At 36.5% G+C, this 24,285-nt stretch overlaps 1 protein-coding gene across 1 annotated transcript; it reads right to left on the bottom strand.

Moving 5' to 3' along the window:
* Positions 1-427: 427 nt before the first annotated feature.
* On the bottom strand, positions 428-4,982 carry LOC132160799 (phosphatidylinositol glycan anchor biosynthesis class U protein-like). Its single transcript, XM_059570496.1, has 12 exons — positions 4,802-4,982; positions 4,184-4,248; positions 4,048-4,107; positions 3,772-3,834; positions 3,550-3,659; positions 3,335-3,435; positions 2,759-2,856; positions 2,534-2,688; positions 2,307-2,450; positions 2,094-2,218; positions 1,509-1,651; positions 428-826 (listed from the first exon to the last, which is right to left on the bottom strand). The coding sequence occupies exons 1-12, from the start codon at positions 4,929-4,931 to the stop codon at positions 713-715; spliced, it is 1,308 nt and encodes a 435-aa protein (XP_059426479.1). The 5' UTR covers positions 4,932-4,982; the 3' UTR covers positions 428-712.
* Between the last annotated feature and the right edge of the window lie 19,303 nt (positions 4,983-24,285).

Raw genomic sequence — 24,285 nt, 5'->3', positions numbered from 1 at the left:
CCTAATCCCAAAGAAATCATAAAACATAACAATAAACACAATCCAAATCAGGGCCAATTTAAAAATTAATAAAATTGCAGTGCACTTTAATCCCTCATTTTTTAAGTACATAAAACAAACAAAAACTTGTACAAAAAGTATTAAATGTGAATATTTAAGCGACTTTTAATTCCTCTTGCATTATTAATATGTTAAAACAATAACCAAGTAAAGCATTCAGAGAACATTCGAACATAACCATCTCTTCATATCATACTCTCAGGTAAAATATCCACAAAGGCGCTGAGGGGTCTTCAGCTTTGGCCCTCTGAAGTCTCCACATTCATGTTATGCCCTCTGCTGACCATGACTTCAAACTGCAAGTCCAGCCAAACAACCTCACTTTTGGAATGGAGTTTAATAAAGAAGGCAAATCTTTCGAAACAATGAAAATAACTTCGTAGCCACCTCATGGGTGCCAAAATAGTTCTGTCGCACTCAGATACTTTAATTTGGCTCCCATTATCAAAAAGTCTTGTACAAAACAGCTTTGATCCAAAAGGTGGTGTCAACATTCAAACATGAGGTAAAATTCTGAAAGTAATGGGGAAAGAGCAAAGGGGAGGCAAACTGAGGTGAGAGAAAAATAAAATGTAGTGTGAATGGAAATTGAAAAAGCAAAGATATCGGGTGTGAGGCAGTCGGTGAGATCTCCAAGTCTTATGAAAGAAGGTCACTTTAACACTAGAGTGGCTTCAGTGCCATCTTTCTTCTTTAGATAGAGGCCGTGTGTCAGGTGATGTTCTCGGCGCAGGTAGGCGTAGAAATAATCTGAAACCAGGAGGATCTGTGATGGTGTAAACACACATGACATCAGTTCATGCAATTCTGTAAACTTTACAGTGCTCACTAAATGAACTTCCATTCTGAGGTCAAACGGACAACTCCCAGACTTCTAATATCAGAATCAGAATCAGAATAATAATAAATAATTTTGTAATATCTACAAAAAGATAAAATTTGTTCCAAGATTGTGAGGTGCTCGTGCCTCACAGGTAATGTGGGGTGTGCCAGCTGTCTTGGTTAACCTAATATGGGACTGTTTAGCTGAAACTAATACGAGTTAATGAATAATGAAACCTTGTTCCTACATCGATTTTTCCACCCATAATTTGTCAGCCAAGTAGTTGTAAACACTGTCGTAGCTGAGTCTATCAAACACCAAAAGCTATGAGCGGATAACTGCTGCTATCTTTGCAGTTGACCTGCCAAACAACATAAATTTGCATTATGCATAAATGTAATTTTAATTAAATTTTTAATTTAATTTAATAGCCATCATCTTTCTGTCGCCAGGTTTTGTGTACTACCTCCATGAGTACAGGAAATACCTGGCATGACAGCTTCTGTCATGGCATAATTAATAGAATCTAACTGTACATTGAGGCTAAGAGTTTTTGTTTAACAGACAATTTGGCAGCTGTATTTGCAATTGTGTTTAGTTGAAATGGCTTATCAAGACTCTTTACCTGTCCAAAGTTGAAGAGCAATGTGATGGCGTAGTAGAAATTAGAGTTGGCACTGCCAGCGTAAATCCACAAATGCCAGAGCACAGGAAAGAGAGCGGAGCATGCCAACAGCACGCACGACACCAGAAAGATGTTCCTCAAAACTGAAATAAAGAGAGAAAGAAATAAAGCAAACTCATTTCTACAAAAAGTAAAAAGCTTGCTAGCAGATTTCAGCTTTATCCAGTTAACCGAGTGCATGTCTATGCAGGCTTGCACAAAATCTGCATTGGATGCTTTTGTCTACATATTTCCTCAGAATTTGAATATCAGTCATTCACAGAAGCCCAACTCCTTGCATTTGCGTCTATTTAATATTCCGCGAATACATTGTTTTCGGCTGCCAATAGAAGTGCAGTGCCCCGTTTTTATCGCATTTTACCATGTTCAATTTTGATTTTCCTATGAAATCTGAAAATAGTACACACATTATTTGTAAAGGTGCTCTGAAAAAGTGCTTAATATATTGAAGAGCACGGAATACACTCCACATTTGGTTAATTTACAGAGAAAAACCCACACAAAAGAAATGAAACCGCTACTTACATCGGTAAAGGTGACTCCAGGCTGGCAAAAATGCCATGTAGAGGGCGACATCTCCCACAGTAGGGTACGACTTAAAGATGGAGATGATGGCAATCTGCATGAAGATGAGGAACACTGGATGCTCCCTGTTTGATTGAATTTTTCACCCATAAGAGTGCTATACATGCTAAATGAAGAACACACTGCTCATGTTCAGGTATGTGCAGGACCTACTTGAGTTTGATGGAGAGAGGGATGGTGTAAAAAAAGACATTGATCTGAAAGACGCAGCTGAAGAAGAGACGGAAATGCTCAAACATCTCTGCAAAGAAGTACCAGAAGAGTCCGATGTTTGGAGTCAGGTCAGGAACAGATAATCTGTGGAATACACACACAGTGAATATTTGAATAAGACATATGTATTTGGAAATAAAGCATGTGGCGTATGACTGCTGACTGACATGAATCCATAGACAGAAGAGATGAAGTCCCAGGAGCCCAGGAGGAAGAAAGAGAGTCCAGTGATCACAACCAGACTGCCCACATATATGAACGCATACTGAAGAGTGAAGAACCAGAAACTACTCCTCCTCGGGTTCACTGGGATATATAACCTCTGAAAGAGAGAGAGAGATGTTTCATTTTGGCCAGCAGAGCAATGTTTCTGCATGAGTTCAGACTCTCACCTGCAGGAAGAACAGGAGTGCAGGAGCAAACAGGGTCAGAGGATAGATGGACTGATATGTAGCCAAGGCCAACAATATCCCACTCAACAAGGCACTACCTGAAGAAATCACATACAGTTAACCACATGATTATAATAAATAACAGTCAAATATGAGCAGCTGATCATTTCTTAATTATTACTCAGATCAAAGACTGCTGATCCTAAATGTGTTTTGGATGATCTTTGTGACACGCTTCACATCTGATTATTCATCGACTACATCATAATTAGCATATTCACTACTGTTAAAAAGTTTGGGGTCAGTAAGATTCTGAAAGTTTCTGAAAGGTCTCTTATGCTCACCAAGGCTGCATTTATTTGATTAAAATAAAGTAACACTGCAATATTTGGAAAAATTATTACAGTTTAAAATATATATTTTTTTATTTGAATATGGTTCAAAATGTAATTTATTCCTGTGATGCAAAGCTGAATCTTCAGCAGTCTTCAGTGTCACATGATCAAAAGGGACATTTCACCTTTTTTGTGGAAACTGATCATTTTTTTCCTTTAGGTGTACACAGAGAACACTTACCTTTTAATGTACAGAAAATGAAGAGAGCAATAATTGCATTGTTCAGCCCACAAGTTGACTTTGCCACACAAGACAGGATGGTGAAGGGGTTTAACAAATAACTGGAAGACAATTAGGCAAATTAAATGATGCGCCTTACTTGTAAGGCTGAGTTTCTTTTTTTAAATTAAAAAAGCGATAACGTAAACTTTATTTAAAGCCAGATCAGAACTTACAACATGGCAACCTTGAGGGGGATGTAAAACATTTCCTTCGGAGAGCGGAGGAGCTCCAAACAGTCGGCGGGATACCGGTCTGATTCCAAGGCATATTTCTGTTTTCTAAACTACAAAGCACACAAAGATAACATTTAATAATTTGAAAATATAATGAATTCATATGCTCTAACTTAAGAAACATACACAGATATCAACAAAAAAAAGTTAGCTATAACTTACCACATCCTTGTTATAAATCTGAATTGAAAGATAAAGAGCCACCGCTGTGATTCCATCTGCTATCTGGTGACATAACGTTACATGAGTATACTTACAAGAAGTGAAATTTACAAAAAAACAACGCACAGTAATAGTTATAAACCATGATATTAATTCACAACAACCTGGAAAATTTTAAAGTAAATCAGATTTGAGATTGTTGCTACCAACTGCCTTTTTTGCATGGTCTAATGATATAAGGAAACAAGAAAGACAATCAACAAAATAAGCACTTACCATAAAAACAATCTCTGCATAGTCGACCGTAAAATGAAAGAGGTATATCATAAAGGGTGTCTGGAAGAATTAAAAAAACAACAACTATTAAACACACCGAAAAAAAAAAGGCTTGGAAAAAAATAAAATTACTTACTTCATGAAACACATCTCCTGAGTAAGGCGAGACCCCCAGATCCAACAAGGCAAGACCCTCTATAACTGTTTCATTAAGAAATCAATCATATTATGCATTTAACAGCTAACGAACTTAAGGACATTTCTCTTTGAATACACAAGTCATTTTATTCAAGGCAGTGAAGTGAACACTATTGTAACTGAAACAGATCTGTAAGGGTTTCTCTACTGAAACAACGCACCAAAATCACATCACTTCATAGAATGAACTCCAGTTTATCTCATATTTGCCAGACTGTATAAATATAACAAGGATGTTAGATGTAACTTGGATCTGATGTAAAATCAAACTTAAGAACAATCTGCATTAATACAATCCATTCAATACAAGACATACAGTAAATAGATATTAAGCTGTGTGCCACAGGCTGTGGAGTTCAAATCTGCGTATTCCATTGATGCTGAATATTTAAAATCAGATATACAAGTAAACAATAATGTAACTAACAATAAAGCATGAAAACATCATTTGCTGAAAATATATTTCATGCATAAACTGACAGCTCAGCAATGCTGCCATATAAGAACATACCATCTGTATACAGCATTCCCAAACAGAAAAAATACATAATCATACCTCGTTTCCACGCATTCAAAGGCGACACCACCTCGACCCTCTCTGAAATTATTTCTGCCAAACTGGATCGGAATAAAACGGCTCTTATTGTAACAGCTACTATCAGCAGTAGGGTTAAAGGAGCCGCCATTTTTGTCGCGAGGAAGAAGCTGTCAGCGCGATGCACTCTGGGAAACGAAGTTCACCGTCACCTGCTCTAACATTCATAAAGGAGAAAATGGGAGCTTTAGATAGTTTAATGGAAATTACGGCTAGGAATGCATGAGAACAAATGAAAGCTTTCACATTTCACATACTATGTCATAGTCCTTGTGTGAACTCATTTAACAATACAGCAAAATACAGTGAGCAAAACATGACTGTGTGTGTGTGTGTGTGTCCTAATCATGTAATAATTTCGGCTAATCATGTTATTTGCTGGTGTGACAGATTTCATATTTCATTACAGTAATTCTTTATACTGTTCTCCATTGGATCCACAATTTCTGATTTTCAATTACTTTTATTGTTGTTTTGGTAGCTACTATTTTAGCAAGTAAGTTGCTAAATGATTTGTAGCTTTTAATGTCCAAACAAAATGCAACGATAAAGAATTTATTAACGGACCTTCTCACTACTTCTCAAAAGTGTTAGGTTAAATTAAAATAATAGCTTTTCATAATGAAATGATCATAAAGGTTTCATTTGTAACGTGGGCTGGTTTGTAAGGATGGTGTATCACATATAAAGAGCAGGGTGAACATTAATCAGAACATTTCATTTCGTTTTCTACAGAAAGTCAAGTTTGTTGTGAGGATGAATGACTACAGATGAACACTTTTACTAAAATGTGGAACAGGATTCGAAACCGACCACAAGATGGCAGTGGTTGAACACTCAATAGCTCCTGTTTATAAACCAACAATGGCCCAAGATAGTAAACGAGTTTCTTGTATTGCCCAAGAACATACCCGAACTCTCCTTAAGCTTGTAAAACTAATTTTGTTCACATGCACTCCAGCTTTATGTCCCATTACAGTCCTTCTAAACATATCAAGGACATGCTGACCCAGAAGGATCCCTATTACATAGCCTAAGTAACATTTATGGATACAATATCACATTATGGAGAACCCGTGTGCATATAAAATGACACATCAGCCAGTGAAGGCTAAATGGAGCTGATGGGGAGAAGATGACTAAAGCGTGTGTCAGAGGATTACTGAGTGTGTGTCATAAACCAGAGAATCAGGTCATTTAAAGATGCCACTATGAGCTTGATTCACACAGGATCATGAGGGTCTCAGCTGGGGAAGCTGCAAAGTTCAAGGTCTGAACCAAGAGGGATGATGTTGGTCTGTGGATGTAATGACATCAGGGAGGAGAGCGCATTAAATCCTTCCCCCCAGACACAGTCAGCCCCTGTTTCTCGCTCTGGGCAGGGCTGGAACCGGCCGGTGAGTGGATAAAGATTATCGAGCAACCGTGTTGACCGACACTGGCTCACCCTTCTGAAGAGCGGCCAAAGCACCAGGCCAGGTAACAGCATGTGGAGAGAAGCTCAGCAGTGAGTCTGTGAGATGTGGATAGAGAGGGATTCGAAATGAGAAAGTTCAGGATAAGAAGAGTGACCTTAGAAAGAGCAAGAAATAAGAAAGTGTGACTGAAATAAGTTTTTAATATAGCAAGCTGAGCTTCGTGTTCTGGGTGAGAATGACTTTCTTTATATTTGGAGTCCCAGAGACCCCAATTAATCTATAATTTGACTTTCATTTTTTTTTTATGTTCCTCTGATCTAATCCAAAGCCAACAGACAGATATTGAAGATTTAGCCTTTTTTTGTATCATATAATAGGCATGCATTTTATCTTTATACGATTATTACCTATATAATATAAATATAATTTCTGTTTGGGCTTAAGTTGAATTTGTAATGAGCAGGTTAATTTGCATGTATTCATATTTTAAATAGTGATATTGGTTTATTGTTAAGCAATAGACCTTAATCTGGTGCATTATTTGCATGGATCTTGTTCACAACTCACAGCTTTCAAATCTGTTTTTGTCTAGTATGGATAATCGTTATGTTGTAAAACAATAGTACAGGCTATTGAACGTACTGTACTTATATCCCTCACCTTCTTTTCATTCCTGTCAAAAAGTTAAATATGGCACTACCCTGACTAAAGTGTTTAGCCGAATGCAATTTAATCACTGTTTTAAGCTCCTGGTAATGCAGTATTTCTAAAATTCTGTCAGTAGAATGTGCAATAATAATTTGTCCTCCACATTCAGGTTCTAAAAGCCTCCGCAAAAGTGGATGTCAGCTGCAAACTCAATTAAAGTCTGGCTCTATTCAGGTATAAAACGGCCACTTTTCATGATCCAGCAGCTCCTGTGGGTAAAATCTACATTTCTTCTGTTTCACTGAAAAATGCATCACATTGTGGAAATCAAATAGATTGTGATTGGATTCCATGATGACTTCTGATATATATACATGCATACACATATTTAATTTATTGGGTTGAATGTGAGTTGTCAGTGTTTCCTGTGGTCGTATCATTCACTGAGTTACTGACAGCTGCCTATAACATTATCAACCAACTCAAGCTGCCTCAAACTTTAAAATGTTTGCTGCAACCCTGAAAAGGATTCTTTGAAAGGATGAAAAGCGTTACACCAGAAGCAGAAGTCAGACAGCTATCAAAGGCTGTGCTCACCTTTCAAACCCCTGTCTGTGATGTTTTCTCTATTCTCTTGCTTTTAATTCAACAGGAGTCTCTTTCTGTTTGACTGAGGATAACTTATTCCATCCCGCCTGAAACTCTGTATGTCTTTCTCTCACTGAATCTCAATTTTCTGGCTTGCTGAGAGAAGTCTTAGCGTCTAATAGTTTGTGAAGATCAGCAAGTAAAAACCTGGCATATGATGTGTGCTCATAAATCAAGGTGTTTTACACTCAGTCAGAGATATTCAAGTTGACTTTGAACATGGGATTTTTATTGACAGAATGAATAATATCCAGAAGAACAAGGTAATCATGCAACAATCAATTTCAGCTTTTATAATAAACCTTAGTTTCTCATAACAAATTAAAATGATCAATTTATTCAATCCCCTTTTCTAGGCAGAGTCTCCTAGAACTTGATTTAATATTTATTTATTTGACATTAATTTGACTTTATTATGTATTACCTTAAATAATTTGCTTGATTTAGGCAGCAAAATTAGAAACAAAATTCATTCAAATTTAATCCTGTCTTGCAGGCATGAATTAACATAGAAACAAACGTCACCTGTTCAGATTCTGTAGTTGACCTCAGGGCCCTGCACTGTCGCAGATACTGTGCACATACAATTAAATTCATGTTATTGCCAGTATAGGTGAAAATCATGCTATGCCTAAGAAAAAATGGGGGTTTAAAATGGGATTTTGCATGAAGGAAGAACAGAGTGCAGATAACGGTCAGCAGAAAAGTGTTTTCAGGCAGCTGCACAAATATCTTTTATCATCAAACTTTGGCCCAAGAGATGTAAGTAATCATAATGCTGAAGGAAAAGCCTACTTCCCAAATGAAATGTGTCAACAACAACTGTGGCAGTCCACCAAGATATCTATCTCCAACTCTGATCTCTAATATTACAGGGACAACCAGGGATTTAGTGACCCAGTGTTATAGACAACGCCAGGAGTGGTGATGTGAGAAATATACTGATGTACACTACATCTATCAAAAGTCTGAGGTCAGTACTTAAAAACAGTATTTCTTGAGCAGCAACTCAGCATATTAAAATGATTTCTGAAGGATCATATGACACTGAAGACCGGAGTAATGATGCTGAAAATTCAGCTTTGCCATCACAGGAATAAATTTAATTAAAATGTATATTTAAAAAATCAATTATTTCAAATATTAATATATATTAATATTTTTTTTCACAATATTTGTATTTTTACTATATCTGTCACTGAATAACTAACTTTTTTATTTTGTAAGAGAAATAGAGTAAATAAACACTGTCAAATCATTGTCCCTGTAAATTTTTTTTACAGAATCTTAAATATGAATTATATAGATCTTTATCCATACAGCTCCTTTGACATAACAGTTCTGTAAACCACTGGCCATAAATTGTTAGTGCAGTGGGATTCACGAGGTTCTGGCAAGGATCTTCATTCACTAAACACTGAGACATTGATGATTCAGAGTTCAAGGAACATGATAACCTTAAACATGATTACATTTCCAGAAGTGATCGCGGACTGAATTAAGATTAGCCTACTAGCTTTTAATATTACCTTTACCTCTACCTTTCCTGTCATACACTCTTAAAGAAAGGTACAAGCCTATTTAATGTGTATTTGTACATTTAAGTTATTAATATACCTTTGTGGTACTAATATGTACATGTTAGAGATAAATGGTACAAAAGGGTACAAGGTGCACTCCCTAAGAATTTTTAGGAGGCATCACATTTTAATGAGACAGCCAGCCCTATAGGCCAGACTATTGAGCTATGATGTGACTTGGTGTAAGAATGGTTTATACTAATTATTATGAATAATAAATCCATTTATTGAACATTGGTGTCTTTTATCATACTGCAGTAATCCACAAAGGCCATGTGCACAATGATTTGACCTCAGACTGTGTCTAAGGACACCCCTACCCATGGTAAAATCACTGTAACACACAGCCTCGAGTGGCTGATTGCTTTAATAACCTGATGGCACTATGGCTGCCGCAGTTGCTCTGTTCACAGGGAGTTTTCAGAATGCACCATGGCAGGACAGCACGGTTAATGTCTCCTGTTCATTTTTCTTCGTAATAGAACTGTCAGTGGGGGACACATGGCAAAAAGTAGCGCTCTGGCTCAATAGGAACAGAGTTTCTGCACGTTGTGGGGGAAAAACTAGACACCTGCTGATTGGGGGGAAATGAAATTCACACCGCCTGCCAAGCACCGGGGCGATTCATCACCTCTAAACTGTTCTGCCGCGGCTGGTGTGGAATAATTCACGGTTGGGCGACAGGTCAGGCCACGACGGGAGTGATCACACCTGCCCTCTGCTCCTGACGTGCGTCAAACACCCGAGAGACACATGGACGGGTGTGCCCTGTCTGGAGCGATGGTATACTCCAATTAACCCTATTAGCACTAAAGACCCATGACCCCAGTGATGGAAGAATTAGCTAGAGCCTCATAATGAGACTGATAACAAGTTTATTTACTAATCCTTACAATAAATTTAAATCATGTATTCATATTTAAGAATTTTATATGCTTAGACTTCAAACTTAGAACGTAGTAAACTATATATGGGGCCCGTGTGAAAAACTATTAATTTGCAATTTTTTTATTTATTTTACAATTTATATATATATATATAGAAAAAAAAGTCTCCAAGGCTGGGAAAAAATGTAACTTCTAATAAAACGTTTTTGTTATTTATTCATGTTGTTCTTATCTTTATCCTCAAAAAGACGGTCAAATAAAACATTTCTCTCTCGTGCACGACCATGCAAAAGGACATCATATGGAGCCAAAGCGCATTGCCAGAAGTGTCGCGATGACACCAGGTTTTCATGCATTAAAATTGGTTCGAAGATTTGAACACCTGCTGGAAGCGACTGAACATCCATAAAACATAAGTTAATATGGATATTATATCGCTTGAGTTTTATGTACGACGTCTTTAAGATAGCTGGCGTTTATTTATCTGAGCTCCGCGACAATTTGGGTTGTACAAGGGAAACCATGACAGATGATTAGGAGAAAGCACATAAAGTAGTATTAAGTTGTATGCTACCTTGAGGTGAAATCCGAGTATTAGCACAGTTTTTGATAGGTTATGGCTGTCTTCTTTTGAGTTTGAATTTTAATTTAATAAATTATAAATGCAACACTTTTGTTTTTGCTCCCATTTTTTATGAGCTGAACTCAAAAATCTATGACTTTTTCTATGTACACAAAAGGCCTATTTCTCTATAATATTGTTCACAAATCTGTCTAAATCTGTGTTAGTGAGCACTTCTCCTTTGCCTAGATAATCCGTCCACCTCACAGGTGTGGCATATCAAGATGCTGATTAGACGGCATGATTATTGCATAGGTGTGCCTTAGGCTGGCCACAGTAAAAGGCCACACTAAAATGTGCAGTCACACAGCACAATGCCACAGATGTCACAAGTTTTGAGGGAGCGTTTTACAAGAACATCCACCAGAGCTGTTGCCTTTGAATGTTATGTTAATTTCTCTACCATAATCCGTCTCCAAAGGCATTTCAGAGAATCTGGCAGTACATCCAACCGGCCTCACAACCGCCGACCATGTGTAACCACACCAGCCTTAGGACCTTCACATCCAGCATCTTTACCTCCAAGATCGTCTGAGACCAGCCACATGGACAAATGCTGCAACAATCGGTTTGCATAACCAAAGAACTTCTGCACAATCTGTCAGAAACTATTTCAGGGAAGCTCATCTGCATGCTCGTTGTCCTCATCAGGGTCTTGACCTGACTGCAGTTCATCGTCGTAACTGACTTGAGTGGACAAATGCTCACATTCAATGGCGTCTGGCACTTTGGAGAGGTGTTCTCTTCATGGATGAATCTCGGTTTTCACTGTACAGGGCAGATGGCAGACAGCGAGTATGGCATTGTGTGGGTGAGTGGTTTGCTGATGTCAACGTTGTGGATCGAGTGGCCCATGGTGGTGGTGGAGTTATGGTATCGGCAGGCATATGTTATGGACAATGAACACAGGTGCATTTTATTGATGGCATTTTGAATGCACAGAGATTCCGTGACGAGATCCTGAGGCCCATTGTTGTGCAATTCATCCACGACCATCACCTCATGCATGATAATGCAAGCCCCATGTTGCAAGGATCTGTACACAATTCCTGGAAGCTGAAAACATCCCAGTTCTTGCATGGCCAGCATACTCACCGCACATGTCACCCACTGAGCATGTCTGGAATGCTTTGGATTGGCGTATACGACAGTGTGTTCCAGTTCCTGCCAATATCCAGCAACTTCACACAGCCACTGAAGAGGACTGGAATAACATTCCACAGGCCACAATCAACAACCTGATCAACTCTATGCGAAGGAGACGTGTTGCACTGCGTGAGGCAAATGGTGGTCACACCAGATACTGACTGGTTATCAGACCCCCAGACCCCCAGTACAGTAAAACTGCACATTTTAGAGTGGCCTTTTATTGTGGCCCGCCTAAGGCACACCTTTCCAATAATCATGCTGTCTAATCACCATCTTGATATGCCACACCTTTCAGAATTATCTTGGTAAAGGAGAAGTGCTCACTAACACAGATTTAGACAGATCTGTGGCCAATATTTGAGAGAAATAGGCCTAATGTATACATAGAAAAAGTCCTAGATCTTTGAGTTTAGCTCATGAAAAATGGGGGCAAAAACAAAAGTGTTGAATTTATAATTTTATTCAGTGGAAATGGCTTTTAACCATGGTACTTTGGTGAATAATACAATTACTATGGAAAATTCAAACCTTCCTTCACGAATATGTCTTATCAAAATCATAATACATTTTCTTAGACTTCTCAGCATTTGTTATTACCTGCTCTAGGTTTATATAATATGCTGGGCAATGAGTTATGTTTTGCAAGTCACTCTTCTGTTGTGTGATTTAATCACACACTAAGTTTTTCTACCACTAATTTAACCCCTGAAAGTAATAGCACATACATTTATATTTAAAAGAGGTGTAAAAACACACAGAAGATTTCTGTGATTTTCAAACATGTAGCCTACATTCTGAGTTATTGCAGTATTTCATACTTTCTATATTTGGTTCAATGTCGTGATGCCTACATTTTCTGTACAATTGCATTTTTTCAGTAAAAAATTGGTTTAAATGCATAAAAAGATATATATGAAGCACCTCTCCCATGTATGTACTAACTTTAACTTTTCAAAAAACATTAGTTATTTGTAATTTTTCGGTTATTCAAAGTGTCAAAATATCATGTTGTGCAGCCGGCCATAACTGCTCTTTTGGAAACATCTTTGAAATTACTCTACAGTATATGTATAAATAAATTTATGTATACATGCAAATATTTATACATGTAGGTGTGTGTGCATTTATATAGACATTATATACAGTATTAATAATTGACAGTCATATTTGAAATGTTGTAGTAGGTTAAATCTGTAAATCCTAAGAGCCGTGCTGTGAGTGTTCGTAAATTTAAGTTTCATATCTACACGCTACACACAGCACCCTTGGTTTGTCTGTTCAGCCTCTTGTCTTGATGAATTCTCTCTCTCACACGCACACGCTCACACATCAATCAGCTGCCCCAACTATCACGTCTCAATCTCAGACGGACCACGCTCTGGAACCTGATCAATCAGTCCCCCTCTTGTGGGCACCACGTGCCTGCGACAAGACAAGGTCTCGGCTGTCCCTCGAGGTGCCTGTCTGAAACCTGTCACACATAAATAATGACAGGAACATCATTAGAGGCCTTATTTATAAGGACCTGCAAATCCTCTTTATCGTGCTCTCTTTTTATCCTCCATTAAACTTTATGCACAAGCCCCCGTGGATGAGTACAAACTACTCAGGTCCATTCAAGTGAAGGAGAGACTATAGACTGAAGGTGCTTTAAGAGCAGTGCTTTGGCCTAAGGCCCAAAATATACGTGAACGCAATCTTTTCTAACCTTACAAGCTCGATTTCATGCGTTGTTGCGTTCTGAACTTTGTCAGACTGCAATTTTTTAATGCAAACCATATGCGCACGACAACCTCTGCGTTGCTGCAAGGGCCAATATAACGGACATTAGCATAAACAGTCTCCTTCTGCAGCCAGTTTTCTCTTTCAGGTCACTTACTGACATGGTAGAGCAACAGTTTGAAGAATATCTGGCTGAGAAAGTTAGTTAAAGTTTATTAGTTAATATCTAGCTGGCAAAATAACAACATCATTTTTTGATTTCACAGGCATTTTAAATAACTCTGTTTGTGTTTACATTGTCGCAAAACAATTTAGTGTGCTTGAAATATGAGTCAGGCTTTATTCATAAACACTAAAATTAAAAAACCCCAATCCCTAAATTTATCTGCAGCTCCATTAGCATATTCATATGCTTATTTATATATTTCCATTTCATATTCATAGCAGCGTACTTATTCTAATGGAGGTTAATGTAATCCAGAGAGACACTTAAAGGCATATGAGCTGATGTTATCCCTAATAATTGTATTGTTCTTGCTGCGCTTATTATCGCATTAATAATATTTGTCTTCAAAGGGCATTCAGATACACTCCTAACTGTGGTTAATCTTAATTTTGTGTTTGCCACAACAAAACCTTGTCCTGGGGCAAATGATTAAATGATTAAATATTATGTATTATGTGCATGAGAGGTTAGAACAATGATGTTTGAAGCTTAGGGAACTATTAACCTGTTAACTGTCACCCCGTCCCGTATACGGGACGCCTACGTTGACTATACTATATTACAATCAAATCTAATCTAATCCTGACAAACTATATATCGTTGGAAAGGTTCAAGACTCCCAAATATATATTTTTCCAATATTATTTGTTAAAAATTATGTAGGAAAAGTAATAGATTAATTTATGACAAGAGTGCACCCTCAGAAATCTACATTACAAAATGAGTTTTGACCTTTGTTTAAAAAAAAGACTTTCTCGTTGCCTTTTTCTCTATCATGTTTTAGAAATCATCAGAAGTTATATATCACTTGAAAACATAAAATCTCAAAATTCATCCTTTAAAACCCATTTTAAAATCAGACATTGCATTACCATGTAAATGGCACATCAAAATCATGTTACAAAATGTTTTCAGTCATGAATTATAAAAATTTAGGTTTGTATCATGCACATTCAAGTCTATCTTCAAAAACACGAGTGACAGTTAAGGGGTTAATACAACTAGATTTTAGCAATATTATTTAATTTCAGCTTCAACTTTTACATCAGCTTCTTTCCATCAACATCATTCCATCAATTGAAATTAAATGGTGACATGAAAGCTACTTTCAGCAGTGATAGATTTAACATGATAGGAGTTAATTATTTGGATTTATCAGTTGCATTTATCTCACTAGTGTTAATAAATTAATGCCAAGACCAGAAAAAAAAAGACCTTAGAGGTAAAGACGCAGAGAGATAAAATGCAGAAAATTACTGCCAAAGGGAACAAACAGTCATTTAAATTTTTTTGGTTGGTTATTTGATGAATTTTAACCTTTTAAACTCAATTACAGTGCTGACTGTTTCTCTGATGCTATTAACAAAATTATTATCCACAGTTTAAACCTAAGGCTGAAATTGTTATGAAGGAAATGTAGTACTGTTATTCAGGAATATCTTTTTTTTCTAAAGAAGAAAACCTATAAAAGAAGCCTCCTTAGGTTAAATGTGTCATTTCTGCACCGTTGACTAATGATTGTTTTCCAATGGCATGGTGTTTACCAATCTTGAAGAAATCAACCAACCAATGTCATATTAAAGTTAGTTGTATTGTATATGTATGGAGGAAGAATGAATCTGTTTTGTGTGCTTTGTGAACACAGTCAAGAGTCATCAGTATCACTCCATGTGTTGACCTCACCCTCAAACTCAGGACTCTGAGCACAGATCTGTCTTAATAAAGCAGTGAAATATGTTCACAGAGACATTTCAATCATTCTGAATTAGACTGGAACCCTTAATAAATGTTTAAATTCAATGCAATTAGAAGTACTGTGAAAATTGAGACAAAATTGTTAGCATTAACCCTTGGTAATTAGAGATGACAATGATTCTGTAAAGGTAAGATGAATAGTTCTTTGGTTTAAGACTAAAGTTAATTTGCATTTGCTCATACAACCTTAGTAAATCGATGCATCTGACCTTTTAATTTTCTCTAATGGAAAGTAAACTAGTTTTGAGCTGGCAAAATGTCTTTAGCAGAAGCATCATACAGCATGATGCAGCAATAATTGCTGGCAACCCCCCCCCCCCCCCCCCCCCCAAAATAAAAATAAATAAATAAAATAAAAAAATAAGTAAAATAAAGCAAAGACTTTCACAGGGCAAAGTTCACCAGAATTACGTTAGTGACATTATAGCAAGCTCTAATCTAAGTGTTTTTTTTTTTCAGTGCATAGCTCAGTTTCTACAATTTCCAAATTTCTACTTCATCTTTGGATTAAAATGTGCCTCATGTCTGGCATAATTTTTTCCTATTTATTTTATCTGAGGCCAATAATAAATCATTATATTGGCCATGAACATATATTCCTAAAAGATTCAACAAATTCATTCATCTCTGCCACAGCTTTGATGATTAATTGTGTCCCATTATGGAAAATGATGACAATAATATGCATACTGCTGTGTGGCATTAGAGCTAAAAAGCAAAACATTTCAAGAGTGATTTTGTTTGGCTATTTAGCAACTTGTCAACCATAATTTGAAAATGGCTATACAGACGTGTTTGTGGGCAATTGAAATCTCAGCAAAGGTTGGAGAAGGGAGAGATGTATCTTCTGCATATCTCACTAATTAGAAACAGCTTGTCCCCAGTTGATTGAGTAAGAGAAAGAAAAAGGAAAGTGTTTCTTTATTTGGAAGATTCTTTGAAACCATGGTGAGAAATCAAAGGTTGACCTTCTCTGTCTCTTCAGTGCCACTGCTGTAGAACTCCTGTGGCGAGTGGAACTCAATGCACTGTAGTGGGAATCAATACGATGGAAACTTTAGTTCCTCCTCACTGGATCTGTGTGCCGTTTCCTCTTCAGAATAACAGTCTTTTATGTTTCGATTTCTAATGTCACGGGTGATGTATAGCTGATTTAATTTTATTACTCAGTGGTGTCCTCAGTTATGTCACTTTTTAGTATCAATTTTGAATATGGCGTTTCTTCTAGAATTGGCTTTTTATTTTTTTTATTTATTTATTTATTTATGGATTGAAAGACATACATAATCCAAAGGATAACATGTAAAAGTGTAAACACTTATTTCCAACATGGTCCTTGGTGGTAAAACAATTCACACAAACAAAGACCTATTATAAGTCAAAGACAAAAACATTTACACAAATCATCCGGATTTCAACAACATCCTAAAAACAGGCAATCATAAATCACCCAGTGCTAGTTAAAAAGATCAGCTACTCTATTCCATAAAAGGGCCTTAACCTGGTATCTAAAAGTCCCTCTGGTATTTACCATTTTGAGGGAAATTGGCAAATTATTCCACAACATGATACCTGTATAAAAAAAAGAACTTCCAGCTGCATTGTTGACTCTGGGCACTTTACAAGAACGGATACTGGCCCTAGTATTATGGTAATGCTGTGTATGAACCATTTTTATATTGGACAGTAAATATTTGGGAGCAGAACCATTTATAACATTATACATATGATTCAGCTTTAACTGCTCCACTCTAACCTGTACTGGCAACAGACCTACTCTTTTAAAAGCATCTCTGCCAATATGAGTCCTAGAGGGTGCATTTAACAGGTAGCGGATAACATTATTTTGCATCACTTGCAGTCTGTTTTTAAGTTTAACTGATAATCCACAGTACCAAGCTGAGCATGCATAATCGAAATGACATTGAATCAACGATACAACCAGTAATTTCTTGATAGAAAAATCTAAAAGCCTTGTTCTGCGATACAAAAATTTCAATTTACCTGCACACTTGGATAGTATTTTGTCAGCAATAGATGAACAGGTTAATGACTGGTCTAATGTTAACCCCAAGTATGTAACACTTTTCTGAGACACTATTTCAGTGCCATTACATTTGATCTTAAGCAATTTTATTTTAGACAACTTTTTTTTTGTTCCAAATAAAATGGACTCAGTTTTTCCCAGATGTATTGAAAGCCTGTTGTCTATAAGCCACTTTCTGACACTATTTAATTCGTTACCCAGAGTCTTCTCAATCTCGCTGATGTCATCCCCAGAGACCAACAATGCAGAATCATCAGCATATAAAAGCAGCTTACATTTCACAGCAGCTGGCATATCATTAATATAAACTAAAAATAAAAGGGGGCCAAGGATTGAACCTTGAGGCACCCCACAAGTAATATCTCGAGAATCTGATATGGCCCCCGCAACATCACAAAATTGAGTTCTTCCAGTGAGGTAAGAGGTGAACCATTTCACCGCAGAATTTCTGAAGCCTATACTTTGCAGCTTTGATAATAAAATTGCATGATTTACAGTATCAAAGGCTTTTTGTAAATCAAGAAGAATCATACCCACATACTTTCCTTCATCAAAGTTTTGTCGAATATAATCACATAAATGAATAAGACAGGTTTCAGTCGAATATGCTGCTCTAAATCCAGACTGCAGTTCATATAGCAGATTATGTTTAACAAGGTACTCTTCCACCTGCTCATACACAAGACGCTCAAACACCTTTGATATTGCTGTCAGAATTGATACAGGCCTATAATTACCAACATCTAATCTACTATTTTTCTTAAAAAGGGGGACTACCCGGGCCCTTTTCATATCACATGGAAAAATACCCTGACTTAAAGACAAATTTATTATATGGGTGAGCACCCTAGAAATTACATTGGCACTATCGCGCAAAAATCTGGACGGAATAAGGTCATGTCCAGTAGCTTTGTTAATTGACAAAGTGGATAGACACAATCTCACCCTTTCCTCTGAGACAGGATCAATTTCAAAAACATCAGAAGTGACATGTTTGGTTTTATAAAAGGAGTTTACAAATGATGGGCCATATCTACCTGACAAGGCTTTAAATGGTGCATACTTTTAATAAATGCATGTTAATTTAATAAATCGATTTTATTTGCTTTAATGGTTATTAAATATAATGTAACCCATCTCTCTATACATATTAGCAAAGACCACTGAAAAACGTACATCGTTCAGCCATTAGCCCGTTCTGTCCGGTGTGGATTTGATGCCTATCTGCTAAACACATTTCAGCTCACCCATATCCTTTTTGGCTGGTGATTTCCCTGAGAAGAGATATGATTTCATTACCCCCCCATTTACTTCTAGAATGGTGATGACACATTATCCTTGGAGGTAATGCCTCCTCTGGGGCTCTTGATGTACTTTCTTCTTAGAAACTAATTGGCATTGACTAAAGCCTTTGTGATCCAAAAGAAGAGATGTTTTCTCTTTCGCTAACATATCCATGATTGTGACGCAAATCTATGGATGTATTCATGTGTTTATAGAAATGTATTTGTAGCCTGGCCCTGTCCACACGATTACAAATGGTTTATTTCATTTTTCCAAAAACTCTGTTTATAAAAATACCTATGTACGTGTAGACATGGCCTAAAAATGAATGCAAGATTTTAAAATAAACTCAAAATGGTACAAAACACAAGAACAGGTGTTGTGTTAATGGCTCTTCATATATAAAATAGGTATGGAGAGTATTCATATAAATTCCATTCAAAGCATGTAAAGCATGTCCTCAGATTTTGTTGTTTTAGGCAAATTGATTGAATGTCAGTAAGAGCGAGCCTCACCTGAAATGAAACTGCCCTTGTAAAAGTCTCTCATAGAATTTTTAATCATTGTCCGCCCACCCTGACAAGCAAGGTTCCCTTTGAATAATTGAAAAATGTTCAGATGATTAAAGTAATATTCTGCTAAGGACCCTTTTCATTATTTGCGGTGCGCTTTTGAAATTACATTTATTGATTCCTGACTAATGGCTAAGAATACACACAGGGCTTTAGCTTTAGTTCATTAATGAGCTGAATTGTTTGCAAATATTGATTTTAATACACAAATCTCTATTGATGAAATGGTTTCTCTTTTTTCTCCCAAGCGAGGGTATGCAGCCAACACTGTAGCTTTATTTCCCATGCAGTTCAGTGGGATTTGGAGATGGCATTTAAATGTGGTGTTGGAGTCCCTTACAGCTTTCCATACTCTGCTCAAGATCTGCTTAAGACTGCTTTTCATTCATGCATACAAGTTTTTTCCTTTCTTAAAGGATAATTTGTACCTTATGTTAAGTAAGCAATTAAATATAAATGGTTAATAAACATACAGGTTTTTATTTTCACATTTTAATTCTTTTTACACATTATTTTTACAGGGTGGTAAACTTAAAAGGGAACAGCTTGAGCTAAATTAGGTATATTTCCAAGTTTTGAATTTATTTTATGTGGAAAAAACTAATAAGGCATTGTTTTTAGCCCATGTATTAGAGAAAACAAAATTGTTGCTTGTATGGAAATTTTAGAATTTTTTTATTTTCATCTTTGAACTAATTATTCAGTCCCATGACTTGTTCAGGCAAAGTCATCTGGCTTATTTTTTCTGGTTAGTGATGGGACACCTTGTTTGCAATGGCAGGTTAGAAAAGGTGCTTAGGGGAAAGCTGTTTTTTGTTTTTGCCATTTTATTTTGTGATGTTGCGGCATAGACTTTTGAAGTTCAATTGGCAAAGACAAAATGACCAACCAAACTAGAAGGTCTGTTTTACTGCTTTTTTTTTTAATTGATTTCTAGTTAGAATTTTGTTGTTGTCATTAATGTTTTTGTTATTGGTAAGAACTTTGCCAGCAAATGGCCAATGTGAGTACTTTTGTCTTTGCCTGAGTATATTGTGTGAATAGGCCACAGGTCTTATTTTCTTGTCAGAATTGTGTTTACACCATCTCTCGTTTACTTCTTCGCGGGAGGCAAATCAGTCAAGCTGAATTCACAGATAAGACGGCACTGTCATATAAACAGTTTTACATGAAAAGGTTCCATAAATCATGCATGACATTTCAATCTCTCCTCCCTTGTCACTTCAGCGGGTGACATTTCTGATGAGATGGAAAAACACTGAAATGCACCGTGTGGTTAAAGGGATTAGCTTTGTCTCAGATTCAGAATATCTCACTCTCTCCATTTACCACTGCGGATGAATTTAAAACTAAATCGAAATGAAAACACCCTTCACCATCAATCTGCTGATGGATGGCAGAAGTTTGGTGCGCCGCAATATGAGGCGGTTTCATTATGATTGAAAAAGGAGATAGTTCAATCAAACTAAAGTGTCTCAGACTGACTGTTTTTGCATACAAACTGTTTAAAGATTGAATTAACCAAAATATGCCAAAATAATCACAGTTCCCCCTATGGTGCTGTATGCTGGTCATTAAGTCTCAGTGCTGCCAGTTCATTTTTGTAAAAGTAACATGACATATTTCTAAAGTCTAAGTTAAATTATATTTTAAATGATTTACAAGATGCTGTGGTCGGCATTTTGTAAGTCATCCAAACTTCAGTATACTAAAACCAAACAGCTTTATTGAAACAGCTTTGCTTACTTGCAATTTCTTTTTATCATATTGACCTGTTCTGCAGCTTTAGAGCTATGCACTTGGTTTAAGAGCATAATATTCCCATCCTGAATTTCAAAGAAGAGCTACAAAGTGAAGTCTCAAAATTGAGAAAACTCTTAAGCACTTAAGATTATTAGGATTTACATTGTTTGAAAATATGCATGGGCATATAGTTGGTTGGTTGCTAAGTTGTTTCTAGGTAGTTGATAGATCTAGGAGGGATTGTAATCATAACTTTTAATAGAAATCTGTGAGAGTTGGGGTGTTTTTGCTATTATTATTTTAATATATTATAAAGCTATCTGAGTCAGAACAAACCGAAAGACTGCCAAGTTTGTTGCTGAAATTCTTTAGTTATGATTAGGATTTAATCATGTACATTGTGGCATATTAACAACCCTTTACAGTAAAATAAATTTACACTTTTCAGATAATGGCTATAAATGGCACAAACTTAATTAATAAGTTGTGAATTTAAATTGGAACTTTGCATATTTAACTAAATATTTAGTTTTTAGTCTCAATGAATGATTTGTATCGTGAAAAGCCCTATACAAATAAACTTGAATTGAATGTGTCTTAGGGTCCCTCGCTGAAACTAGTAGTCCTGCTTGCAGTACCACATAAGTCTCAACCAATCTGACAAAACAAAGTTGAAAGTCATTTTAGATAAATGATGGCCCTTACACGCTCATTTAGATGCTGTTCATGAGGTAGCTTGCCACATACCTCCACAATGAGTAATTGTTGGTTGCTTCTGTCCTTCATTTCAGCAGATGAAAATGTCTGCCAGGTATGCATCAGTGGGACATTTTCACACTGATCATGCCGTGCTATGCAGTAATTCATATTCAGAGACCGGGAATCACCTTTAACTGTGAGTATGAAGCCCCTTTAGGGGGCACGACTAGTATTGTAGTGCTGTGCTATGAATACTGACACAGTTAAAAAGTAAACGCCATAATGTGCCACATTGTTCAGTTTGACATTATATGCTTTCAGAGGTTCCAAACAAGTGCAAAACAGATGCTGACTTCAGGACCCTATGAACTCCTATGAACGCTTATGACATAAACTAATGGAAAATTCTGTCATTATTCACTTAACCTCTTTTTGCTCCAGACCTGTCTGCATTTTCCATGGAACACAAATTCATACTCATGTTATAATAATGGTGAAAATAGTCCAGTTGACATTACATTCCAAGTCTTATGAAAATAACCTTTATGCATTGAGCTTTCAAATTAAGTATGGCATCTTTTGAAGGATCACATCAAACATCAATGGCTGTACTACATTAAAGTGAATAACTTTGGTCTTAAATTTCAGTCTTTTAAAGTATAGCTTTAGAATATTAGTTGTATAGACTACTTTTCATGATACTTTTAATGTATGTTGTGATATATACTGCTGACATTGGCAGTGATGTTATGACTATGACAAGCTGGGAATGTTGGCTCTAACACATCTAGCATTGTTGGTATGGTCTAACAGCTGAGTTTTGTCCTTTAAGCCCCCAAACTCCTCCACCCCCCCCCCCCCACACAGTTTTGGACTATTCCTTTACCGAAAAGAACAGGTCCTTAAATATGCCATTAAGGAATGCATCAAAATGGACAGAAAATTGTGTTCACCAGGTGATTTCGTAGAGTCCTTAAGGTTTATTTTACAGCACTGGAATAGAAATTGAAAGACAAGTGAATACTGGTGAATATAATTAGAGATAACTAAACTGAACAGGCCCCTTTAATAAATCTTGATTGTTCTGAACTACCTATCTGCCCTCTATTCTCAGGTTACTGACTGCATTAGAATTCACTTCTTCTTTCCACAGGGCTAGTGTGCTTTCTTTATCTAATATATCAGTCATCTGCTGTAGAAACGCAATGTGAAAGAGTCAGAATGCGACTACATTATCTGTTTTGGGTTTGTAATAGTCTAATATAGATTGAAGATATCTAAGGTGGAAATTCTGAGTCGTCATTTATGTAAACTGTTATCTTCTGTAGGCCATATATGCAACTGTTATCTCCTCATATTTGATGTCCTTGTTCTTGTTCCACCTTTGTCGTTCTTTTGGTTTGCATGCAGTTTGGTCTGCGAATGTTTCAGACTGGCCTTGGTGACTATTCCTCAGTCCGTTTTATGAGTGTTCGCGAATTAGCATCTGCTTAAAACCATAAAACCACTTTAAACTACCAGATCAATTAAAACAAATCAGATAATTTAATTCATTATCAAAAGGGGATGACTGTCCTTACTTCCCTTGAGAAATTAGAAATGTGCGGCGTGTATCATAGAAAGGGAAAATGTTTTTATTAGACTCACATAATGCAGATAAATTGTTATTGAACATTTTCAATTGGATTTTTGCCAAGGGAAGGGTGGATTTCTGTCCTTCATTTGTCAATGAAGGCTAATTCGAGGAATTGGCCAAAGCACGTCTTTCTTTTCTATTTGAATAAAATAAATGCAAGGCGATCAACTCCTCCATTCAGGGATTGCTCTGTGTCCTTGGAGCATTTACATAGGTTGTTTGTCTTTCACATGAAAAGCAGGAGAGAGTGGGCGTTTATCTGCTTTGAATCCCATCTAATTCCATCCCCTCGTTCTCTCCTTTCATCCGAACATCCTTTGCTTCTCTATCATGCCGAGCATTAATCCTTAAGGAACACCAACAGTTTCTGTTATCAATTATTTATCCATTTGCATGGCAATGAAATGCAAGGAAGAGAAGCCATTCATTGGTCATTAAAAGATTATTCCCACATAGTAGCACATTCATGTGTTTGAGGATTACATTTTTATACTATTAAGTATATAGGTTTAAATTCTGATCTGATTTCAATGAAATGTGACTCCATGTGCACCATGGTCCAGGGATGATATGTAAATATATTATATATAAATTATTCTCATATTTATACATCATGCCATTTTCTTGGACCTCCATTGTGCTTCAGTAAATAAAAATATATTATAGTACATGACCCAAAAAAACAAACAAACATGGTCCAACTTTTTTAGTCTTGTTTCATAGTGTTTTTGGAACTACTTTGATGTGCCATATAAATACATTAGTTAATGTATTTTAATATTGAACTATGATAATATTTCCATCTGCCA

Source organism: Carassius carassius, chromosome 17 (assembly GCF_963082965.1).
Source record: "Carassius carassius chromosome 17, fCarCar2.1, whole genome shotgun sequence".
Lineage (NCBI taxonomy): Eukaryota > Metazoa > Chordata > Actinopteri > Cypriniformes > Cyprinidae > Carassius > Carassius carassius.
The sequence above is the reverse complement of the archived record's forward strand: the minus strand, read 5'-3'. Positions and strand labels throughout refer to the sequence as shown.

What these genes read in the sequence shown, in the direction of transcription:
- LOC132160799 (XM_059570496.1), bottom strand. Translation starts at nt 4,931, where the DNA reads ATGGCGGCTCCTTTAACCCTACTGCTGATAGTAGCTGTTACAATAAGA. An exon ending in CCCCTCAAGGTTGCCATGTT is followed by an intron (nt 3,436 to 3,549) that starts GTAAGTTCTGAT and finishes ATTGTCTTCCAG; the next exon opens with TTATTTGTTAAACCCCTTCA. An exon ending in CATTTTCTGTACATTAAAAG is followed by an intron (nt 2,857 to 3,334) that starts GTAAGTGTTCTC and finishes TGATTTCTTCAG; the next exon opens with GTAGTGCCTTGTTGAGTGGG.